At 42.2% G+C, this 26359-nt stretch overlaps 1 protein-coding gene across 4 annotated transcripts in view; it reads left to right on the top strand.

Annotated features, from left to right (window-relative positions):
- LOC139536326 (protein phosphatase 1 regulatory subunit 1A-like) overlaps window positions 1–26359 on the top strand; it is a 119529-nt gene that overhangs the window by 6596 nt on the left and 86574 nt on the right. For all 4 annotated transcript variants that reach the window (XM_071336769.1, XM_071336767.1, XM_071336765.1 and 1 more), the window contains exon 2: window positions 19487–19547. In XM_071336769.1, the coding sequence (XP_071192870.1) occupies window positions 19487–19547 (61 nt within the window). The remainder of the gene's footprint in view (window positions 1–19486; window positions 19548–26359) is intronic.

Raw genomic sequence — 26359 nt, 5'->3', positions numbered from 1 at the left:
GTCTGATGTACTGAGTGTGGACTCAGTCTCTGGCTATATCTCTGTCTGATGTACTGAGAGTGTGGTCAGTCTCTGGCTATATCTCTGTCTGATGTACTGAGTGTGGACTCAGTCTCTGGCTATATCTCTGTCTGATGTACTGAGTGTGGTCAGTCTCTGGCTATATCTCTGTCTGATGTACTGAGTGTGGAGTCAGTCTCTGTGTCACGTTCCTGACCTTATTTCCCTTGTTTTGTATTTATTTAGTATGGTCAGGGCGTGAGTTGGGGTGGGTTGTCTATGTGTGTTTTTCTATGTTGGGGTTTTGTGTTCGGCCTGGTATGATTCTCAATCAGAGGCAGCTGTCAATCGTTGTCCCTGATTGAGAATCATACTTAGGCAGCCTGGGTTTCACGTTTGGTTTGTGGGCGTTTGTTTCCTGTGTCAGTGTTTGTGCCACACGGGACTGTTACGGTTAGTTCTTTTGTTATTTTGTATTGTGTCTTGTTTTCGTGGATATTAAAATCATGGAAACTTACCACTCAGCACATTGGTCCTCTGATCCTTCTCGCCTCTCCTCGTCCGAGGAGGAGGAAGAAATAGACTGCCGTTACACTCTGGCTATATCTCAGCTTGATTGAGAGTGGAGTCAGCTCTCTGTGAGCTGTAATGTGAGCATGGTGGTCAATTAATGAGATTGTTCATTTAGCTGGTATAGAATCGCTATGAGGAGGAAGTGAACCATGGATCACTCTGTCCTCTTGTTACGATATCAATAGGCACTAAATACTGAGGAGGAAGTGAACCATGAATCACTCTGTCCTCTTGTTACGATATCAATAGGCTCTAAATACTGAGGAGGAAGTGAACCATGAATCACTCTGTCCTCTTGTTACGATATCAATAGGCTCTAAATACTGAGGAGGAAGTGAACCATGAATCACTCTGTCCTCTTGTTACGATATCAATAGGCTCTAAATACTGAGGAGGAAGTGAACCATGAATCACTCTGTCCTCTTGTTACGATATCAATAGGCTCTAAATATTGAGGAGGAAGTGAACCATGAATCACTCTGTCCTCTTGTTACGATATCAATAGGCTCTAAATACTGAGGAGGAAGTGAACCATGAATCACTCTGTCCTCTTGTTACGATATCAATAGGCTCTAAATACTGAGGAGGAAGTGAACCATGAATCACTCTGTCCTCTTGTTACGATATCAATAGGCACTAAATACTGAGGAGGAAGTGAACCATGAATCACTCTGTCCTCTTGTTACGATATCAATAGGCTCTAAATACTGAGGAGGAAGTGAACCATGAATCACTCTGTCCTCTTGTTACGATATCAATAGGCACTAAATACTGAGGAGGAAGTGAACCATGAATCACTCTGTCCTCTTGTTACGATATCAATAGGCACTAAATACTGAGGAGGAAGTGAACCATGAATCACTCTGTCCTCTTGTTACGATATCAATAGGCTCTAAATATTGAGGAGGAAGTGAACCATGAATCACTCTGTCCTCTTGTTACGATATCAATAGGCTCTAAATACTGAGGAGGAAGTGAACCATGAATCACTCTGTCCTCTTGTTACGATATCAATAGGCTCTAAATACTGAGGAGGAAGTGAACCATGAATCACTCTGTCCTCTTGTTACGATATCAATAGGCTCTAAATACTGAGGAGGAAGTGAACCATGAATCACTCTGTCCTCTTGTTACGATATCAATAGGCACTAAATACTGAGGAGGAAGTGAACCATCTGTTCGAACACTCTTTGGTGCTGTATGAGGTTGTGTGTGTGTGTGTGTGTGTGTTTGCACATTCGCATGTGTGTGTGTGTGTGTTATTTTGCCCGTGCATACGTTGGTAGGCTGCTTTGCTGTCCTACAGTTACCTCTACTGTAATGATATAAGTTGTGTAAATCTCCTTCTCCCTCTGTTAGAGTCAGACAGCCTTGAGCACTGATCATGTAGCTCTCAGCCGCCCTGCAGAGAGAGACGTGGCTGGGTGCCACTCAGAGATGACACTCTTATGAATCCTGAGATGCTGAGACCTGCATGGCTTGGCTGACATGGTGTAGTCAACCACAGAGCCTATCAGAGCAGAGCTGGCTGACTGGCATCACAGAGCCTATCAGAGCAGAGTGTGGTCATCACGGAGCCTATCAGAGCTGACTGACTGACGTGGAGTGGGCATCACAGAGCCTATCAGAGCTGGCTGACTGACGTGGAGTGGTCATCACGGAGCCTATCAGAGCTGACTGACGTGGTGTGGGCATCACAGTATTTCAGGGTGGGGTAGCAATGGAATTACTTTGTTTCCGTGTCAGTTTCGGTGTTTCAGTGCTTAGGTGATTTAAGTGGTTTGTGTTTCAACATTTCTGTGTTGTAATGTTTCAGTGTTTCACAGTGTTAGTTAAATGCTTTTTGTTGTTGTGTAGCAGTGTAGCCAACTACTGGAACGACCCACTGGACACACACCGGTTGAATCAACATTGTTTCCACGTCATTTCAATGAAATTACGTTGAACCAATGTGGATGAGACGTTGAATTGACGTCTGTGCCCAGTGGGTACTTTATTTGCAAAAATAAAATACGGTTGAAATAGGTAAGAATTTATTTTCTTTATTAGCATCAGACCAGCCTAATTCTGACGTGAAACATAGTTTTGGGGTTTAATAGGCTAAATTACACATTCTGTTAACATCTGACCCCAAAGTTATCTGTTTTTGCGATTTGTATTATTTTTCACGAAGTATTTTGCATGTTCTTTTTCAAAGTAATTTGAGTTAGGTAAACTCCATTTTTCTTAAGGGTAGCTTTATTGTAGCTTAAATTCTTCCACTGTCAAGTAATTGGTAGCTTGATAAACTATATTTTCAGTAGCTTCCTCAACACTGGTGTTTCAGTATTTTCAGGGATTTGTCATAGAACAGCCATGGCATCACAGTGTCTCAGTGTGCCTGTGTTGGTATCACAGGCCTTCCTCCATGCCTCAGTACTCCCTGTTGTGCCTGGACACCTCATAGTGTGTAGATCAGGCTCTGGAGAGAAGCAGCATTCCCCGTCCATAAAACTATCTCTCTGGGGGAAGGAGTACTGGGGGATGGAGTCCTGGCTATTGGAGTCCTGGGGGTTGGAGTACTGGGGGATGGAGTCCTGGCTATTGGAGTCCTGGGGGTTGGAGTACTGGGGGTTGGAGTACTGGGGGATGGAGTCCTGGCTATTGGAGTCCTGGGGATTGGAGTCCTGGGGGATGGAGTCCTGGGGGTTGGAGTCCTGGCTATTGGAGTCCTGGCTATTGGAGTCCTGGCTATTGGAGTCCTGGCTATTGGAGTCCTGGGGGATGGTCCTGGGGGTTGGAGAACTGGGGGATAGAGTCCTGGGGGTTGGTCCTGGGGGTTGGAGTACTGGGGAAGAAGTCCTGGGGGTTGGAGTACTGGGGGATGGTCCTGGGGGTTGGAGTCCTGGGGGTTGGAGTCCTGGCTATTGGAGTCCTGGCTATTGGAGTCCTGGCTATTGGAGTCCTGGGGGATGGTCCTGGGGGTTGGAGAACTGGGGGATAGAGTCCTGGGGGTTGGTCCTGGGGGTTGGAGTACTGGGGAAGGAGTCCTGGGGGTTGGAGTACTGGGGGATGGTCCTGGGGGTTGGAGTCCTGGGGGTTGGAGTCCTGGCTATTGGAGTCCTGGCTATTGGAGTCCTGGCTATTGGAGTCATGGGGGATGGTCCTGGGGGTTGGAGAACTGGGGGATAGAGTCCTGGGGGTTGGTCCTGGGGGTTGGAGTACTGGGGAAGGAGTCCTGGGGTTGGAGTACTGGGGGATGGTCCTGGGGGTTGGAGTCCTGGGGGTTGGAGTCCTGGGGGATGGTCCTGGGGGTTGGAGTACTGGGTGATGGAGTCCTGGGGGTTGGAGTACTGGGGGATGGTCCTGGGGGTTGGAGTCCTGGGGGTTGGAGGCCTGGGGGATGGAGTCCTGGGGGTTGGAGTCCTGGCTATTGGAGTCCTGGCTATTGGAGTCCTGGCTATTGGAGTCCTGGCTATTGGAGTCCTGGGGGATGGTCCTGGGGGTTGGAGTACTGGGGGATGGAGTCCTGGGGGTTGGTCCTGGGGATTGGAGTACTGTGGGATGGAGTCCTGGGGGTTGGAGTACTGGGGGATGGTCCTGGGGGTTGGAGTCCTGGGGGTTGGAGTCCTGGGGGATGGTCTTGGGGGTTGGAGTACTGGGGGATGGAGTCCTGGGGGTTGGAGTACTGGGGGATGGTCCTGGGGGTTGGAGTCCTGGGGGTTGGAGTCCTGGGGGTTGGAGTCCTGGGGGATGGAGTCCTGGGGGTTGGAGTCCTGGCTATTGGAGTCCTGGGGGATGGAGTCCTGGGGGTTGGAGTCCTGGCTATTGGAGTCCTGGGGGATGGTCCTGGGGGTTGGAGTCCTGGGAGATGCAGTGGACCCCCCACTCAGGAAGTACACTCATCCATGTACAGATATGAATGCTTTATGCTTGTGTTAGGTACCACAGTGTGCCAAGGCAGCTGCATTCTGTACTTCATTTTGTAGATACAACTCAAATATTATAATATGCTGCTGACTAACAACTGTAATCAGTTTCAAGGAACTAGCATTTGGTTTGGAACGTACTTCTACATGTTTCAAAACAAACGCTGAGTTCCTTGTATGACATCATAATGTGGTTCTAATTTCTACTTCCCTAATCTCTTTCCCCACAGTGTTAGAATGACAGTGTATCAATTTCTATTTACCTAATCTCTTTCCCCACAGTGTTAGAATGACAGTGTATCAATTTCTACTTACCTAATCTCTTTCCCCACAGTGTTAGAATGACAGTGTATCAATTTCTATTTACCTAATCTCTTTCCCCACAGTGTTAGAATGACAGTGTATCAATTTCTACTTCCCTAATCTCTTTCCCCACAGTGTTAGAATGACAGTGTATCAATTTCTACTTCCCTAATCTCTTTCCCCACAGTGTTAGAATGACAGTGTATCAATTTCTACTTCCCTAATCTCTTTCCCCACAGTGTATCAATTTCTACTTCCCTAATCTCTTTCCCCACAGTGTTAGAATGACAATGTATCCATTTCTACTTCCCTAATCTCTTTCCCCACAGTGTTAGAATGACAGTGTATCAATTTCTGAGACATTCCCTTTCTCTTTAATTTGAGCAACCTCAATCCTTTAGATAAGAGCTTCTCTGTGCATGATAAAACCCTTCTGTCCCTAGTTAGTTAACATGAGGAATCATGGCATTTCAAGGTCATGTAACTCCATGATGTACTTGGGTAGGTTTGATTTAACATCTTGTATAAGCTGATGTCTAGACATATATTTGTCCTTCACTGGGTCAACACTGTTAATTCCTAGTGCTTCTGAGAGGACATTTCTGAGAGGCAGTACAGAGATAATGTTTTGGCTGTCACACCCCTCATCTGTCCTAGATTTAAAAAAGGTTCTGAAAGCACATCTGTTTGAATACATGCCTGAGATTACTGTAACTGAAGTAAGTCCACGCTCTAGGCCAGTTCTATTCTTAGCTACTGTAATACTGAGAGAAGTCAGCACTGTTTTTCATACCTTATTACTTTTAGACTAAAATGGATATATCTACATCTCCTATTACTGAAATTGCATTACAACTGCACTTCCTGGTGCACAGCACATTATGATTCAATAGGCAAACGATTTTAGCAGGTGCGTCTTGTCTTCATTTCGCATCCAAACATGAATTTTCAAGACTGTGTCCATGAACTAAAACTCATATTTCTCATTCGTTTTGGAAGTTACAAGCCTGAAACCTTGAACATAGACTGCTGACGCTCTGTGTAAGTCATAGGAATTGCATCCTGGGAACTAGAATTCAGAATGCTCCTATACTTTCCATTGTAAGAGCATGGTCTCTCTCAAAAAAAGAAATTTTATGAGACTATTCTGTTATAGTCTCATACATTATTTTAACATTTCTACAGGGCCTGAGCATCAGGCCGTTTACTTTGGGCACGCCAGTCAGGCGGAAATTGAGAAAAAAGGAGCCACAAGAAGTTAATAACATTGTCCTCCTATTAGGTTATTTCATCCATTGTACTCCTCAGTGTTTTAGGTTACCAGCCACCACTGACCTACACAGACACCAGAGGGAAGGAGAGTAGTTATAGTGGTGTATGCCTTGTCCTCTGAATTACTTCCTTCCTGATTCAGCTTCAATTATTTTTATGAGTTTGAACAGTATCCATAACAGCATGAGATTTAATTATCGGCTGATGTACATTTATTATACTGTACCTGCTATTAAACCAGCTCTCTGCTACTCTTCTGTTGTACAAAACCACTAAGCATCATATAGAAGAAGAATTAAGACATAAGTCATGGTAGAAAAGCAGATGGAGGCAGGAAAAAGACTCAGGCTGGCATCTTAAACCGAACCATATTCCTTATACAGGCCTATAGTGCTCTAGTCAAAGGAAGAGCCTTATATAGGGAATTGGATGTCTCACTGCTCAAAGACCATGAATAATTCTGATAGTTCAAAGTTGAACAGGATTGCTGTTATAAGGACAGGTCTATATATAGATTATGTGATGGATGTGGAAAGACCCCTGTCTGTACGATACCTGTCTTGTATGTCACTAATGGCCCCGGAGGAGGCTGCCGTTTTACGGACTCCTAACCAATTCTGATATTGTGTGTGTTTTTTTGTGTTATTTGTAATTTCTTTTGTACACAATGTTTCTGCCACCGTCTCTTATGACCGAAAAGAGCTTCTGTACATCAGGACAACGATTACTCACCTCTTACTGGACAAAGATTGTTCTTTAATGAGTCGGACGTGAAGGATTTACTGCAGACACTGGACGAGGTCCATTTGCATGAAGAAGAGACAGAGATATTGGGGATGTAGGTCAGGATGCCTTGTAAGGATCCGACGGCGTGTCGGTAATCCGCCTATAACATCAGTCTTATAAGCCAACTTGTAATCATTGGATATTAAAATGGATGAGCTCCGATGTAATATCCTATGTTTCACAGAGTCGTGGCTGAACGCCGACATGGATAACATACATCTGGTGGGGTTTTCAATGCATCAGCAAGATAGAACAGCTGCCTCCGGTAAGACAAGGGGTGGCGGTCTATGTCTATTTGTCAATAACAGCTGGTGCACGAAATCTAATATTAATGAAGTCTTGAGGTTTTGCTCGTCTGAGATAGAGTATCTCATGATAAGCTCTAAAACACATTATTTACCAAAGAGTTTTCATCTATATTTTTCATAGCTTTCTATTTACCACCACAAACCGATGCCGGCACTAAGACCGCGCTCAACGAGCTGTATAGGGCCATAAGCATTCAAGAAAATGCTCATCCAGAGGCAGCACTTCTAGTGGCCGGGGACTTTAATGCAGGGAAACTTAAATCCCCGTTACCTCATTCTACCAGCATGTTACATGTGCAACCGGAGGAAAAAAAACTCTAGACCACCTTAACTCCACACGCAGAGATGCGTACAAAGCTCTCCCTCCACCTCCAATTGACACATTTGACTCTAACTCTATTCTCCTGATTCCGGCTTACAAGCAAAAACTAAAGCAGGAAGTACCAGTGACTCGCTCAATACGGAAGTGGTCAGATGACACAGATGCTAAGCTACAGGACTGTTTTGCAAGCACAGACTGGAATATGTTCCGGGATTCTTCCGATGCCATTGAGGAGTACACCACATCAGTCAATGGCTTCATCAATAAGTGCATCGATGACGTCATCCCCGCAGTGACTGTACGTACATACCCCAACCAGAAGCTATGGATTACAGGCAACATCCGCACTGAGCTAAAGGGTAGAGTTGCCGGTTTCAAGGAGCGGGACTCTAACCCAGAAGCTTATAAGAAATCCCGCTATGCCCTCCAACGAACCATCAAACAGGCAAAGTGTCAATACAGGACTAAGATTGAATTGTACTGCACCAGCTCTGATGCTCGTCGGATGTGGCAGGGCTTGCAAACTATTATTGACTACAACGGGAAGCACAGCAGCGAGCTGCCCAATGACATATGCCCAACAGACAAGCTAAATGACTTCTAAGGTCGCTTCGAGGCAAGCAACACTGAAGCATGCATGAGAGCACCAGCTTCTCCGGACGACTATGTTATCAGACTCTTTGTAGCCGATGTGAGTAAGACCTTTAAACAGGTCAACATTCACAAGGCCACAGGGCCAGACAGCTTACCAGGACGTGTACTCCAAGCATGCGCTGACCAACTGGCAAATGTCTTCACTGACATTTTCAACCTGTCCCTGACCGAGCCTGTAATACCAACATGTTTCAAGCAGACCACCTTAGTCCCTGTGCTCAAGAACAACATGGTAACTTGCCTAAATGACTACCGACCCATAGCACTCATGTCTGTAGGCATGAAGCGACTTAAAAGGCTGGTCATGGCTCACATCAACACCATTATCCCAGAAACCCTAGACCCACCCCAATTTCCATACCGCCCCAACAGATCCACAGATGACGCAATCTCTATTGCACTCCACACTGCCCTTTCCCACCTCGACAAAAGGAATACCTACGGGAGAATGCTATTCATTGACTACAGCTCAGCGTTCAACAACATACTACCCTCAAAGCACATCTCCAAGCTAAGGGCCCTGTGACTAAACACCTCCCTCTGCAACTGGATCCTGGACTTCCTCAGTCCCCTACTCTCTGTTCACCCATGACTGCATGTTCAAGCACGACTCCAACACCATCATTAAGTTTGCTGATGACACAACAGTGGTAGGCCTGATCACCGACAACAATGAGACATCCTATAGGGAGGAGGTCAGAGACCTGGCAGTGTGGTGGCAGGATAACAACCTCTCCCTCAACGTAATCAAGACAAAGGAGATGATCGTAGACTACGGGAAAAGGAGGGTCGGGCACGCCCCCATTCACATCGACGGGGCTGTAGTGGACCAGGTTGAGAGCTTCAAGGCCCTTGGTGTCCACATCACCAACAAACTATCATGGTCCAAACACACCAAGACAGTCGTGAAGAGGGCACGACAACGCCTATACCCCCTCAGGAGACTGAAAAGATCTGGCATCTCTGTACCAGTACCCCCTGTATATAGCCTCCACATTGACTCTGTACCAGTACCCCCAGTATATAGCCTCTACATTGACTCTGTACCAGTACCCCCTGTATATAGCCTCCACATTGACTCTGTACCAGTACCCCCTGTATATAGCCTCCACATTGACTATGTACCAGTACCCCCTGTATATTGCCTCCACATTGACTCTGTACCAGTACCCCCTGTATATTGCCTCACTACTGTATTATTGTGTCTCTTTAATTATTCGTTATTTTTTCAAATTTTGTCTTCCTTTATTTCTTACTTCAGTTTATTTTTGTAAGTACTTTCTTTTAAAACATTTTTTTCTGAAAACTGCATTGTTGGTTTTAGGGCTTGTAAGTAAGCATTTCACTGTAAAGTCTACACCTGTTGTATTCAGCGCTTGTGACAAATAAGGTTTTATTTGATTTGATTTGATACACTATGGGAACAATAGATTAAAAACGTCAGGACATAGACGGAGCGTCTTTCGTTACACTGGGAGCAATATTGCGTATGAATCCGAGAGAGGAGTATGGTGTTCCATGTGAATCAGCCCGTTCGATTCATTCTATTGTTACTCTGCTCCAGCCATCAGAAGAGCTGGAATCGCTTCATATTTGACACTTCTTTTACAGAAGCAACAATAACAGAATCTATGGCTTTCTCTCTTTTCTTCTCAATTTGTGAATTATGCAGTGTTGAATGTGAAGGAGAAGCAGCTGAAAGGAAAATGGGATGGTGTGTGGTGGGGGGCAGTGGTGTGTGTGTGTGTGTGTGTGTGTGTGTGTGTGTGTGTGTGTGTGTGTGTGTGTGTGTGTGTGTGTGTGTGTGTGTGTGTGTGTGTGTGTGTGTGTGTGTGTGTGTGTGTGTGTGTGTGTGTGTGTGTGTGTGTGTGTGTGTGTGTCAATGAGAGCAGCTACGAGGGCTTGGTATGGTATTAATACAGCGTTTCCCAAACTCGGTCCTGAGGCTCCCCTAGTTATGATTTTTGCACTAGCACTTCACAGCTGACTCAAATAACAGCTGATTATCTTATTGATATATTATTATTATTATTAAATCTTGATGATGAGTTGATTATTTGAATCAGCTGTGTAGTGCTAGGGCAAAAACCAAAATGTGTACCCCCTGGGGTTACCAGGACTAAGGTATGGTATTAAGTTATGGTATGGTATGCTTTAAGGTATGGTATGGTAAGATATGGTATGGTATTAAGGTATGGTATGGTATTGAGATATGGTATAGTAAGATATGGTATGGAATTGTGGTATGGTATAGTAAGATATGGTATGGAATTGAGGTATGGTATGGTATAGTAAGATATGGTATGGAGTTGAGGTATGGTATGGTATAGTAAGATATGGTATGGAGTTGAGGTATGGTATGGTATAGTAAGATATGGTATGGAGTTGAGGTATGGTATGGTATTGAGGTATGGTATGGAGTTGAGGTATGGTATGGTATAGTAAGATATGGTATGGAGTTGAGGTATGGTATGGTATTGAGGTATGGTATGGAGTTGAGGTATGGTATGGTATAGTAAGATATGGTATGGAGTTGAGGTATGGTATGGTATTGAGGTATGGTATGGTATAGTAAGATATGGTATGGAGTTGAGGTATGGTATGGTAAGATCTACTTTTTCTACTTAGTGGTCCACGAGTGTCCAAGAGGGCAGCATGTCATGTCGTTTGTCTGTGACTAGTACATTTTAACCTACTAATAACCTATTTATTTTATGGTTGAGTAACTTCCTTGTTGTGTAGTGCAAACTATTTTTTTTTTGCTGGTGTAAGGTCTCCCTCAACTCACTACTTGACGTTTTCCAAAGTAACCCTACCTCTGGCTGGCCTGAGTTCCTTCTTCGTCCGCGGAGTTTCTCGTCTAAGCTGCTCCTTTTTGCTCTTCGCTTGGCTGTCAGTGGCAGCTCAACAATCCCCAACTCGTTCTCTCAATCGACCTCAACACCCAATCTACTCACACGAGCAAACACTCACATTCAGACTCATACATACACCCTCTCTCCCCTGACCTTCCTTGGCCTCTATTTTTTACATTTCTCCGAGAAAATGACAATTTTCGTGGTATTGCTTTGTGCACTGACTTTACTGAACTCTGGAGAAAACGAACATTGGAATTTCTTGCTTTGAATATTGAGGTTTCATAGGGTCTCTCTATAACTGTGATTGGCTGTTATAGACCCCCCTTTGCCCTCTGCTCTCGGTGATGCATTTTCTTCTCTGATAAACCTTATGTCTCAACTTCTTTACAGTGAAATGATCTTGATTGGTGATCTCAACTGGTGTTGGTTAAAGCCGGTGTCTGATGATTTAAAAATGTTTTGTAATTCTATGAATCTTACCCAGTTGATTAACTCACCCACTCGCCCAAATCTCAAATGCCCCAAAAAATTGCCCCTGATTGATTTGATATTGACAAATGTTCCACATAAATATTTTGCGTTTTTTGTTGTTGTAATGATTTAAGTGACCATTGTGCTGTTGTTGCTGTTAAAAATACTAAGGTTCCAAAGACAAACCCACGTTTTATTCGTAAGAGAAATTTGAAGTGTTTTAATGAGCAGGCTTTCTTTCATGATTTGTTTTATTTTGACTGGAGCAAGATTGAGCTTATCCCTGATGTGGAAACTGCCTGGAAATTCTTTCATGATGGTTTTTCCCAAATAGTAAACAAACATGCCCCATTCCGCAGGTTCAGAGTTAAAGGGCGGGATCATCCATGGTTTTCTTCTGAGCTGTATTATTCACGACCGTAGTCTAGCCTGGGCTAAAGCAAGGAAATCATGTTCTGATGCTGATTGGCTTATTTTTAGGCAGTTAAGAAACAAGTGTTCTTTTCTTCTCAGGAAGGCCAAGTCTGAATATTTTATGTCTGCTACCACTGATAACCTGAATGACCCTAGAAAGTCTTGGAAGGCTATTAAGTCTATGTCTGGTAACAGTAATGTTAATGAATTACCGTCATGTGTATTGAAGGACTTTGTTGCTGTATATGACAAAACTGAAATGCTGAATTGTTTCAATGAGCACTTTGTATCATCTGGTAGGCTGTTTGATTCAGTGTCCTCTGTCTCTGTACAACCCTGTGTGGATGAACCAGTGAGAGCTGTTCAAACTTTTAGCTTTTTGCCATTCTCAGTGCAGGTGGTACATAAAGCCCTGAAATCCTTAGATCAGAGAAAGCCTGCAGGTCCTAATCTTTTGGATCCCTGCTTTTTAAATTTGGCAGCTGATTTCATAGCTGAACGACTTATTATTATTATTATTTATTTATTTTTATTTTTATTTTTTTTCTCGGGGGGTGGATCAGCTTAATATTGCGGAAAGAATGTTGTTTCCAATGTAATTGTCTGCATCATTTCCAATCCCCCATATTTTTTTGGGTAAATATATATATCCATTCACGTATGCATACATATACACATATATACATACACATACCTACATAGACATACATACTTTTTTTAAAGAGTATACCTTTATTATTATTACCTGCAAACCCTACCACCGATCCCCCAATTGGAGTAAACTGATAAACATTTCTGTTTTTACCTTCAATTTATACATCTTATACACATTTACAGACACAGTCTACTTTATAATAGTTCTCTCTTGTTTGTTCTTAGTCCTTCCTCTATTTCTGTTGTCCATCCAGTTTGATTTCCACTTGTAACTGTGCTATTTCACAATAGCTCCGCACCTATACACATTTCACAGATCCCGTATGCCCTACATTGTTTATCTTGTTATTAGTCCCACCCTTCAGCTCCACTCAACCTTTCCCATCTATCTTCCAACATCATCCATTTCGGATTTTTATTTGCCATATATTTTTCAGCTGTGCTGTGATGCTTCACAAAAGATTTGAATCTTCCTATTCTCATAGCTTCCACGGATTGTAAATTAAAAATAAACATTTTTGCTAAAATAATTATTATATTATTGATTGATTGACTATGGCTTTTCAAATCCCCCAGTATTGCTATCTGTAGCGTTAGTTCTACGCAAATGTTGCAATTCTTCAACCATTCCTGGACCTGTGACCAAAAACGAGCTACATGCGGACAATACCAAAATAAATGGTCTAATGACTCTGCCTCCTCACAGCAGAATCTACAGAGCTGAGAAGATTGTATCCCCCATATATATAACATTCTATTAGTTGCAAGAATTTTGTACAATAATTGAAATTGAAAAATTCGAAGTTTTGAATCCGGCGTTGTTTTGCGTATCAATTCATAAACCATGTGCCATGGAATGGGTACATCGAAAATCTCTTCCCAACTATTTTGCAATTTATATGGCACAGCTGTAAGTTTTTTGGTCCTTAAATGAAATTGGTATATGTTTTTATTTATCACACTTTTCTTTAACCATTTATGTTCTTTAATATAAGGCCGACATACAAGTTCCTTACTTTTATCCCCTTCCACCTGCCTCTTCCATTTTTGTGGTAATGCTGCAATTAATTGGTTGTAATTTTGGGTAGAGCAGACATTTCCATATGTCTGTGTTAGCTGCATGTGTGACATTACTCCACCAGTCCTATTTATGATATCATTCACAAAAATTATACCTTTTTTAAACATTTCTTCGATAAATACAGTTTTTTTATCAATTACTATATTTGAATTTAACCACAAGATTTGTTGTACTATTTGTTCCGTCCTTTCAGGTGGATTAAACTGAAATTGCAACCAACTTTCTAAGGATTGTTTAAAAAATAAAGATATTTTGGAGATTATTTCCTTTTCAAGCAACCGAAAGTGAGCAGGTGTAATCTGAATAAAGGGAAAAAGGCCCTTCTTGAACATAGGATGAGACATTCGTACCAATCTACTAGAGAACCAGTTTGGACTTAAGTATAACTTTTGTATGACTGATGCCTTTAGTGAGAGGTCTAATGCTTTAATATTTAATAATTTCTGCCCTCCGAATTCATATTCGTTATATAAATAGGCCCTTTTAATTTTATCTGGCTTGCCGTTCCAAATAAAATTGAATATTTTTTGTTCATATAATTTAAAAAGCAGGTCACTAGGTGTAGGCAAAACCATAAGCAAATAGGTAAACTGTGATATGATTAAAGAGTTAATCAGGGTGATTTTCCCACAAATAGACAGGTATTTTCCTTTCCATGGTAGCAAGATCTTATCTATTTTTGCTAACTTTCTATAAAAATTTATTGGAGTGAGATCATTTCTTTCTTTTGGGATTTGTATACCGAGTATGTCCACATCACCGTCAGACCATTTAATTGGTAAACTACATGGCAATGTAAAATGTGTATTTTTTTGTGATCCAATACGTAATATGGTACATTTATCATAATTTGGTTTTAATCCAGAGAGGATAGCAAATGTATCTAGATCCTCTAAGAGGCCGTGGAGAGATTCTAGTTGTGGTTTTAAAAGAAAACATGAATCATCAGCGTACAATGACACCTTAGTTTTTAGGCCCTGGATTTCTAATCCCTTAATATTAATGTTTGATCTAATTTTAACAGCTAACATTTCGATGGCAATAATAAATAGATATGCCGATAGTGGACAACCTTGTTTTACTCCTCTAGATAGTTTAAAACTTTCTGAGATGTAGCCATTATTTACTATTTTACACCTAGGGTTACTATACATAATTTTTACCCATTTTATAAGAGATAGCTGAACGACTTACATATATGTTCAATCTAACCCTGGAATGTAATGAAATTCCAAAGATCTGGAAATCAGTATTTATCCTACCACTTTTAAAAGAGGGAGATCCAACTCTTTTAAATAATTATAGGCCAATCTCAAAGCTGTCACCCCTGGTGAAAATACTTGAAACCCTTGTGAGTGAACAGCTAAAAGAGTTTTTAAATACTAACTCTATTTTATCAATGTACCAATCGGGATTCAGGAAGAAGCATAGCACAATTACAGAAGCTATGAAGGTTTTAAATGATATCACTGAAGCCCTTGACAAAAAACAGCACTGTGTCTCACTTTTTATTGATCTCTCTAAGGCTTTTGATACAGTTGATCATGCTATACTAAGGCAGAGATTGTTGAGTGTAGATCTTTCGGAGCATGCAGTTGCATGGTTTGCTAACTATCTGTTTGATAGAACTCAGTGCACTCAATTTGATGGGCTCGTGTCTGTTAAATTGTCTGTATGTAATGGTGTGCCACAAGGCTCTGTACTTGGTCCTCTCTTATTCACTATTTATATAAATAATTTAGACAAAAACGTCCAAAATGCGCAACTTCATTTTTATGCTGATGATACTGTTATTTACTGTTGTGCCTCGTCTCTTACAAAAGCTTTCCAGAACTTGCAAAATGCTTTTTATACTGTTCAACATACCTTGTGTCAATTGAAGCTTATCCTCAATACTGACAAAACTAAACTAATGGTGTTTTCTAAAGAAAGAAATAGACCTCTGAACTTTTCACCTATTACTACCTGTCAGGGCATTGAGATTGAGACTGTAACCTCATATAAATATCTAGGAATTTTAATTGATGACGGCTTCTTTTTTAAATTGCATATTCAACAACTAACAAAACATTTAAGCTGAAATTGGGATTTTATTTTAGGAATAAGGCCTGTTTTCTTTTGAAGCCAGAATGAGGCTAGTATCAGCTACATTTATGCCTTTACTAGACTATGGGGATATTTTATATATGAATGCTTCCGCTCAGTGTTTGAGATCAATTGACACCCTTTACCATGGCACTTTGAGATTTATGTTAAACTGCAAAACCCTTACGCACCACTGCACTTTGTATACCAGGGTTGGCTGGCCTTCTCTAGTCACTCGTAGGCTCAGTCACTGGTATACTTTTATTTACAAAGCCATTTTGGGTTTACTACCTTTTTATTTGGGCATTTTTATTGTTCAGAAATGTGGTGGGTACTCTCTTCGTTCACTGGACTTTATCCTGCTAACTGTTCCAAATGTCCGAACTGAATTTGGTAAAAGGGCTTTTGTGTACTCTGTGCCATCGTCTTGGAACGCCTTACAAAATACTTTTAAACTGGAAGAACTTGTCCCGATTGGTATTTTTAAATCATTGATGAATGATCTTGAGACTGATTCCCTGACCTGTCAAAGTTTTTAATTTGCTGTTTTTGATTTTGTTATACTCTTGTGAATTCTATGGTTTTTACTAGATGGTATGGTATTGAGGTATGGTATAGTAAGATATGGTATGGTATTGAGGTATTGTATGGTATTGAGGTATTGTATGGTAAGATATGGTATGATATTAAGGTATGGTATGATATTAAGGTATAGTATTGTAAGATATGGGGCGGCAGGTAGCCTAGTGGTTAGAGCGTTGGGCCAGTAACCAAAAGGTTGCTAGATCGAGTCCCTGAACTGACAAGGTAAAAATCTGTCGTTCTGCCCCTGAACAAGGCAGTTAACCCACTGTTCCTAGGTCGTCAATGAAAATAAGAATTTGTTCTTAACTGACTTGCCTAGTTAAATAAAGGTTAAATAAAATATATGGTATGGTAATGAGGTATAGTATGATAAGATTTGATATGCGGTATGGTATGGTATTGAGGAATAGTATGGTAAGATATGTGCGGTATTATATGGTAAGATAAGGAATGGCATTGATGGTAAGACATGGTATTCAGGTAAGATATGGTATGTTGTTGAGGTATGGTATGGTAGATATGATATTGAGGTGTGGTAAGTATGGTGTTTTTATTTATTTATTTAACCTTTGTTTCACCAGGAAAGGCTCATTGAGATTTGAAATCTCTTTTTCAAGAGCGTCCTGGCCAAGATAGGCAGCACCAAGTCATTACAAAAATTACAGACAGGCAACATGAAAAACTACAAGTCATCTAGTAAAAAACATAGAATTCTCAAGAGTATAACAAAATCATAAAACAGCAAATTAAAAGGGCTGGAGGGCTGGAGGGTTGGAGAGCTGGAGGGCTGGAGGGCTGGAGGGTTGGAGAGCAGGAGGGCTGGAGGGCTGGAGGGCTGGAGAGCTGGAGAGCTGGAGGGCTGGAGGGTTGGAGAGCTGGAGGGCTGGAGGGCTGGAGGGCTGGAGGGTTGGAGAGCTGGAGGGCTGGAGGGCTGGAGGGTTGAAAGGCTGGAGGGCTGGAGGGCTGGAGGGTTGGAGGGCTGGAGGGCTGGAGGGTTGGAGGGCTGGAGGGCTGGAGGGCTGGAGGGCTGGAGGGTTGGAGGGCTGGAGGGCTGGAAGGCTGGAGGGCTGGAGGGCTGGAGGGTTGGAGGGCTGGAGGGTTGGAGGGCTGGAGGGTTGGAGGGCTGGAGGGCTGGAGGGCTGGAAGGCTGGAGGGCTGGAGGGCTGAAGGGCTGGAGGGTTGGAGGGTTGGAGGGCTGGAAGACTGGAGGGCTGGAGGGCTGGAAGGCTGGAGTGTTGGAGGGCTGGAGGGTTGGAGGGTTGGAGGGCTGGAAGGAATCCTGAGGAGAGCGGTACTGGAGTAGCTCTTCAGCTGCGAGGTGGGTGAACATGAAAATGTATTGACACAAGCAAACAAAAGAAAGAAACCTTTTAATATCCTCGACAGACAGGATATGAGGTGAGCAATGTTCCTGTAAAAGTGAAAACACTGACCACAGTGTTGGCCCCAGTGGGACACTTCTAACAGCAATAAAAAGACATGGGTTTAATACCTGGCTTTTCAAGGACCCAAATATGCTTTCATAGTCTCTCCATCTGGTATGAAAGATAGACCGAAAGAAAGAGAGATGTTGCTTCTTATACACAGTCTTTCTCTGGCTGTGTGTGAAAGGAAATGAATCCTCTTTTGGTCACAATTAGCAGTGTGTCATCAAGGAGATAACATACAGAGGTACCATACTCTGGAATTATTATGCCGAAACCTCAATCTCCTTCAAAAACTTCAAGAGAAAACTGGAGGTCAGTCTGATGAACCAAACTACTCAATAATCTCCTCCATATAGCCTTACTCTCACACACTCACATGCACAAATGTGCACACACATTTAAACAAAACATTTTTACTGATCAATTAATTTATATATTTATAATTAGTAGGTTTTGTTATCTGTTCATTTCAGCCCTTGGGCTTCCAACCACACCTGCACATCGTTTAAATGTATTGTTGTTTATCACTTGTTTTCATTGGTGCAAAACAACCCATTGACTACTGAGTAGTAGTGTGTCATTCAAGGAGATAACGTTGACTAATGAGCAGTGTGTCATTCAAGGAGATAACGTTGACTAATGAGCAGTGTGTCATTCAAGGAGATAACGTTGACTAATGAGCAGTGTGTCATTCAAGGAGATAACGTTGACTAATGAGCAGTGTGTCATCAAAGAAATAACATTGACTAATGAGCAGTGTGTCATTCAAGGAGATAACTTTGACTAATGAGCAGTGCGTCATCAAGGAGATTACATTGACTAGTGAGCAGTGTATTATTAAGGAGATAACATTGGCTAGTGAGCAGCAGTGTGTCATCAAGGAGATAACATTGACTAGTGAGCAATACGTCATCAAGGAGATGACATCGAATCCCATAATGAGTCCCTATTAAATAAACCCTTATCGTTCACTAAGAAAGCAGAGCAAGACTCTCATTAGGTAAGCATTTTCTGCAGTAGTAACATATGCATTTCAAAGATTTTCAGAGGCTGTGTTTACACGGGCTGCCCCAATTATGATATTTTCCCACTAATTGTTTTTTTGACCCAATCGGATCAACTCTTTTGCCAATAAAACATCAGAATTGGGCTGCCTGTGTGAACTCAGCCTCCGGTTCTTGTTTCTGTGTGTGGACTGTTTTGTATCCCAACCTCGGATGGGTTAGGAGTTTTGCAACTGTGTTGTTCTATGAATTCCATCTTGTCTTCCTGACATGTAGGCTAAACATCAGGTGAAGAAGCTCTCCTAACTCTGCCTCTAAAACTATCATCATGGTGCTGACTGTTTTTGTCACTCCAGTACAATATACACATAAATAACAGTGTGTGGGATACTGGCTGTGAACAGAAAGCAAACTAGACTGTTTTGTAATTGCAGATTTCAGCATTTAGAAGCAACATTAGGATTGGACCTCACATGTCTTTCGTCCTTACTCAGCAAGGCTGGCAGCTACAGCTCAGAACTGCTGGTGTGTGTGTATGTGTGTGTGTATGTGTGTGTGTATGTGTGTGTGTCTGTGCAACTGAGGGAGTTGAGGATGAGGTCAGCTGTTTGTGTGGGTGCAATACTGTTGTTGGAGTCTTTTATAACCCCACAACACATCTTCATTCTAGCTCTAAGCAAACACCACCACCACAAAATCTTATTGTGTTTTACTTGGTTTCATAATGTACTTTTTCTCGATTTCTTGAATAGTGATGTCAGTGCTGTGTGTTTCTCTCCAGATCAGAAGACGTCGGCCCACCCCTGCTACTCTGGTAGCTTCCAGTGACCAGTCTTCTCCAGGTAACTAAATAGCATCTTATTCACTTTAATACATGGGCCTACTCTAGCCATAGGCGGAAATCCCAGGGGGGACGGGGGGGACACGACCCCCCCATCCTGGGAAAAATATGATTTGTCCCCCCCAATATGTCACTGTAAACATAACTATGTAATTTCAATAATATTAATAATACGCAATGAAAGCACTTGTGCTGATTATAGACACTTAATAGCGCGTTTTTAAGTTTCACAAGATTGCGACCCCCCCGCCCTTTGCCCCACAATGATTTGATCCACTGCCAGTTCTTTAGCTTGCAAGGTAATAGAGGGTTCGTATCTACTGTCCGAAAGGCACTCAATGTACGTAACTGACGTGAGGTAATCCAGTCAATCGCGCCTTAGCAATGTATATATTTTTTTCATGTTGCAGGGTTCACACACTAGCTGAATTTGCAGAGCCAGCGCGCAAACTAAAGCAAACATTAACTATCAAGCTAGCTAGTACCTATTCCATTTATGTGGCGTCGTCAAAGATGGAATATTTGCTATCGTGAGTTTATTCCAAGATTAGCATGCAGCTGTAGTGCAAACACCACAGAAACGGAATTGGTGCTCGCTAGTTTTGCAAATTCAGCTATTGTTGGAAGCCTGCCAATATGAAACAAACTAGGTTAAAATTTCAAAACGTTGCAGCATGTGTTGTGTAAATGTGTGTGTGTGCAGCTAGACCGGTCAGCCAGCCAGCCAGCCAGGTAGAAAAATGTCAGAAAAAAGACGGACATCAGAGTATTTTTCAGGACACCAAAACGCAAAGTAAGAATTCTAGTAGCCTAATATCTCAAAGACCAGTTGATAAAATGTTCATAAGAAAGAAGTGAAATGCTAATGGAATGTTGTACAATGATGTCATTAGGCAGAGCAGGCAACAGATGGCACACAGACAGCAGAGCTGTGGACAGATAGGCAGGGACAGACTGGCAGAGACAGACTGGCAGAGACAGGGAGTCTCAGGTAAGTTTGTTGAGTCTTTGTTTGGCAACATTATGAAAGGTTCTCCATTTTTTTTACTTGTAAAATAGGGACATAATTGGAAAATGCCATGGATACCCCAGCTCTCAACTTAAACTGGTGACTAAACTAAGATTTGTTTAAGGCAATGGTATTGCTGTTGTGATTAATTGTGTAGTTTTGGGTACCGGTAGTTAGGAGTACAGCAAACACCTTATTTCTTTTCTAGGAGACAGACTGAGTCTGTGAGGGTGATGAAAGGGAAAGAGCCAAGGAGAGAGACTTCAGAGGACAGTGTCACAGCCACGGCAGGACCAGGTGTCACCCTTGTTGCCAGCAGCACCAGTATAGGGGACAGTGGCACAGCATCGTCCAGTTACCTCAGTGATGACACAGAACCATATCAGCCACACCCACAATTTATAGAACCGCAAACTCTTGCAAACAGAGTGTTGACGTTTCAAGAGAGAGGAACACTGCACTGATAAGGAACATTGCTATAACTATTATTATTAGTAGTATTATAATGATTTAAACAAGTTGGGACAACCCTTCAGTTAACTACTGTACCTAACAATTATCCAGTAGTAGTGATTATGGTCCCTCAATATACATTTAACATATTACAACATAGTCTATGTGTTACAGCACTACTTTTGGTGTCCCCCTCAGGAATTGCTCCTGAGAAAATGTCATGTAATTGTCCCCTCCAAGGTTGATATCAGATTTTCGCCCCTGACTCTAGCGCCCATTTCTGTGTGGAACTGAAATGTGTCTTCTGCCCGTCTTCAGTCTACTGGTCCGCTGGCAGCAGATCAATCAATCAAACGTATTTTATAAAGCCCTTTAATGTTAGCAGTCATCACAAAGTAAAAAGGACTCAGCGTAAAACTCCAAAGAGCAGCAATGCAGAGGCAGACGCACAGTGAAGCAATTTATTATGTATTATAATCTAGTTATATTATACCTCCCCTACCCTCCTACCTTTATATTATACCTCCCCTACCCTCCTACCTTTATATTATACCTCCCCTACCCTCCTACCTTTATATTATACCTCCCCTACCCTCCTACCTTTATATTATACCTCCCCTACCCTCCTACCTTTATATTATACCTCCCCTACCCTCCTACCTTTATATTATACCTCCCCTACCCTCCTACCTTTATATTATACCTCCCCTACCCTCCTACCTTTATATTATACCTCCCCTACCCTCCTACCTTTATATTATACCTCCCCTATCCTCCTACCTTTATATTATACCTCCCCTACCCTCCTACCTTTATATTATACCTCCCCTACCCTCCTACCTTTATATTATACCTCCCCTACCCTCCTACCTTTATATTATACCTCCCCTACCCTTCTACCTTTATATTATACCTCCCCTACCCTCCTACCTTTATATTATACCTCCCCTACCCTTCTACCTTTATATTATACCTCCCCTACCCTCCTACCTTTATATTATACCTCCCCTACCCTCCTACCTTTATATTATACATCCCTACCCTTCTACCTTTATATTATACCTCCCCTCCTACCTTTATATTATACCTCCCCTACCCTCCTACCTTTATATTATACCTCCCCTACCCTTCTACTCTTATATCTCCTACCTTCCTACCGTTTTACTCCTACATAGTGACATAAGATGTCCAGGTTGCCATGGTTAGATCTGTGTCGTACATACGGTATGTACAGCATGTCATTTCCATATCAATAATGTAGTATGTCCGTGCTCCCACTTGGTCCTTCCTATCATTCCTGACTACTGGATCTAGGTTCCCTAGCCCCATCTGGCTCTAGTCCATCTGTCCTTCTGTCCTTCCTTACCATCGGAACTAACCCCCTTATCCTCATATGGCTCGTGTTGTTGTCCTTCCTGATATTTGGAACCAAACGTCTCTCTCTCTTCTCTCTGTGGGATACCTCCATCTCTCGTCTCATATCGTCTCCTCTCCTCTCTCTCTCCTTCCTTGTGGAATACCTCTCCTCTCTCTCTGTCTCTCTCTCTCACTCTCTCTGTCTATCTCTGTCTTTGTCTCTCTCTTTCTCCCTGGTGTCATAAAAGTGTAAATTTCAATACTTTTTTAACAGTAAACAATACACTCACAAAAAATCTCTCTCTCGCTCTCTCTCTCTCTCTCTCTCTCTCTCTCTCTCTCTCTCTCTCTCTCTCTCTCTCTCTCTCTCTCTCTCTCTCTCTCTCTCTCTCTCTCTCTCTCTTCTCCCTGGTGTGTGTGTGTGTGTGTGTGTGTGTGTGTGTGTGTGTGTGTGTGTGTGTGTGTGTGTGTGTGTGTGTGTGTGTGTGTGTGTGTGTGTGTGTGTGTGTGTGGTGGTTGTGGTATAGTAAATGTTGCTTAGTCATTGTGATAGGTATTTATAGACCATATATAAACTCTCTTTTCTGTCTTTGATCTTAGGGATTTTTCTCTCAACAGGAGATTCACAGGAGATTAACTGAGTCTTTGATTTTCTCCCTGAAGACAAAGAACAGTTCCGTTCTACACACACACACACGCACGCACGCACGCACGCACGCACGCACGCACGCACGCACGCACGCACGCACACACACACACACACACACACACACACACACACACACACACACACACACACACACACACACTCACACACTCACACACACTCACACACACACTCACACACACTCACACACACTCCCACACACACACAGAGGCACACACACAAAACACGCCCACAGGCACACACACCACTCTCCACTGATATCTGTATCACAGTGAGCTGTAGCTGGATGCCTGTCGAGAGAGAGAGAGATAAAACACCCTATAGGCTATAATAATAAAGATAACACCCTATAGGCTATAATAATAAAGATAACACCCTATAGGCTATAATAATAAAGATACCACCCTATAGGCTATAATAATAAAGATAACACCCTATATGCTATAATAATAAAGATGACACCCTATAGGCTATAGTAATAAAGATAACACCCTATATGCTATAATAATAAAGATAACAGCCTATAGGCTATAATAATAAAGATGACACCCTATATGCTAGAATAATAAAGATAACACCCTATAGGCTATAGTAATAAAGATAACACCCTATATGCTATAATAATAAAGATAACACCCTATAGGCTATAGTAATAAAGATAACACCCTATAGGCTATAATAATAAAGATAACACCCTATAGGCTATAATAATAAAGATAACACCCTATAGGCTATAATAATAAAGATAACACCCTATAGGCTATAATAATAAAGATAACACCCTATAGGCTATAATAATAAAGATAACACCCTATAGGCTATAATAATAAAGATAACACCCTATAGGCTATAATAATAAAGATAACACCCTATAGGCTATAATAATAAAGATAACACCCTATAGGCTATAATAATAAAGATAACACCCTATAGGCTATAATAATAAAGATGACACCCTATAAGCTATAGTAATAAAGATAATACCCTTGTTTAGGTGAGCACCAGCTCCTGTTTTTCACTAAATAACACCCTAACCCCTACAATGTAGTCTACTACTTTTGACCTATAGCCCTATATCCTGCATTACTTTTGAGCAGGGACCACATAGGCTCTTAGGAGTAGGATTCCATTTGAGATTCACTCCTAGTCAGTTTGGAGAAGACCTATCAGCTTATTCACATTCACACACTGAGCTGTAACCCTTACCCTCAGAGAGAGAGAGAGAGAGAGAGAGAGAGAGAGAGAGAGAGAGAGAGAGAGAGAGAGAGAGAGAGAGAGAGAGAGAGAGAGAGAGGAGAGAGAGAGAGAGAGAGAGAGAGAGAGAGAGAGGAGAGAACTGCCCTACTTATTTTAATGGTTTAGAAACATAAATCTTGATGGCCAGACCCTTGGGACTTGCTAAAAATATGGATGTTTGATGCATAAAAATGAAAAGGGGCTGTCTTGGTGTGTTATTATGAGAAGTCGTTAATTTTGTATTTTTTTTATTCAGTTGATGTAGTTATTAAAACATGCTGAATTGTTATTTGGTGCAGAGAGGAGTGATGAAACAGATACAGACACATCACAGGCGTGTTGAAGAGCTGTTCACATTTCATATGCAGACATACACTCAGACAAACACACACAAACATGCTCAAGTGTACACGCACATGCATGGAGGTCGCATGGACACACCCACAGACACACACAGACACACGGAACTGTACTGGTGTCTGGGGATGTTTAGGTTGCTAGGCAACAAGGTGGTGGTGTCCTAGAAAAATACTGTGTGTGTGCGTGTGTGTGTAAACATGTATGTTGTGTGTCTGAGTGTGTATAAACATGTATGTTGTGTGTGTGTGTATAAACATGTGTGTGTGTGTGTGTGTGTGTGTGTGTGTGTGTGTGTGTGTGTGTGTGTGTGTGTGTGTGTGTGTGTGTGTGTGTGTGTGTGTGTGACCTTGTGCCAGTCAGTCCAGATGGCCTGACGTCTGCAGGACCAGTGGCTGGATAGTCACCATGCTGACATTAACTATTAACTACTACTGGACTGATCCTAGATTTACAATAACACACACACACACACACACACACACACACACGACTGGCACAAGGTCACCTTAGTCACCATACATCTTCAAGTCCCTCTGGAGTCTGGGAACATGGAACACAGCTGTAGTCTGGCAGAGCTATAGGACTACAGTGGGGCAAACAAGTATTTAGTCAGCCACCAATTGTGCAAGTTCTCCCACTTAAAAAGATGAGAGAGGCCTGTAATTTTCATCATAGGTACACTTAAACTATGACAGACAAAATTAGAAAGAAAATTCCAGAAAATCACATTGTAGGTTTAAAAAAAAAAAAGTATTTGGTCAATAACAAAAGTTTATCTCAATACTTTGTTATATACCCTTTGTTGGCAATGACAGAGGTCAAATGTTTTCTGTAAGTCTTCACAAGGTTTTCACACACTGTTGCTGGTATTTTGGCCCATTCCTCCATGCAGATCTCCTCTAGAGCAGTGATGTTTTGGGGCTGTTGCTGGGCAACAAGGACTTTCAACTCCCTCCAAAGATTTTCTATGGGGTTGAGATCTGGAGACTGGCTAGGCCACTCCAGGACCTTGAAATGCTTCTTACGAAGCCACTCCTTCGTTGCCCGGCGGTGTGTTTGGGATCATTGTCATGCTGAAAGACCCAGCCACGTTTCATCTTCAATGCCCTTGCTGATGGAAGGAGGTTTTCACTCAAAATCTCACGATACATGGCCCCATTCATTCTTTCCTTTACACGGATCAGTCGTCCTGGTCCCTTTGCAGAAAAACAGCCCCAAAGCATGATGTTTCCGCCCCCATGCTTCACAGTAGGTATGGTGTTCTTTGGATGCAACTCAGCATTCTTTGTCCTCCAAACACGACGAGTTGAGTTTTTACCAAAAAGTTCTATTTTGGTTTCATCTGACCATATGACATTCTCCCAATCTTCTTCTGGATCATCCAAATGCTCTCTAGCAAACTTCAGACGGGCCTGGACATGTACTGGCTTAAGAAGGGGGACACGTCTGGCACTGCAGGATTTGAGTCCATGGCGGCGTAGTGTGTTACTGATGGTAGGCTTTGTTACTTTGGTCCCAGCTCTCTGCAGGTCATTCACTAGGTCCCCCCTTGTGGTTCTGGGATTTTTGCTCACCGTTCTTGTGATCATTTTGACCCCACGGGGTGAGATCTTGCGTGGAGCCCCAGATCGAGGGAGATTATCAGTGGTCTTGTATGTCTTCCATTTCCTAATAATTGCTCCCACAGTTGATTTCTTCAAATCAAGCTGATTACCTATTGCAGATTCAGTCT

This window comes from Salvelinus alpinus, chromosome 12 (genome assembly GCF_045679555.1).
Source record: "Salvelinus alpinus chromosome 12, SLU_Salpinus.1, whole genome shotgun sequence".
Lineage (NCBI taxonomy): Eukaryota > Metazoa > Chordata > Actinopteri > Salmoniformes > Salmonidae > Salvelinus > Salvelinus alpinus.
This window is presented reverse-complemented; position numbering and strand designations above follow the sequence as displayed.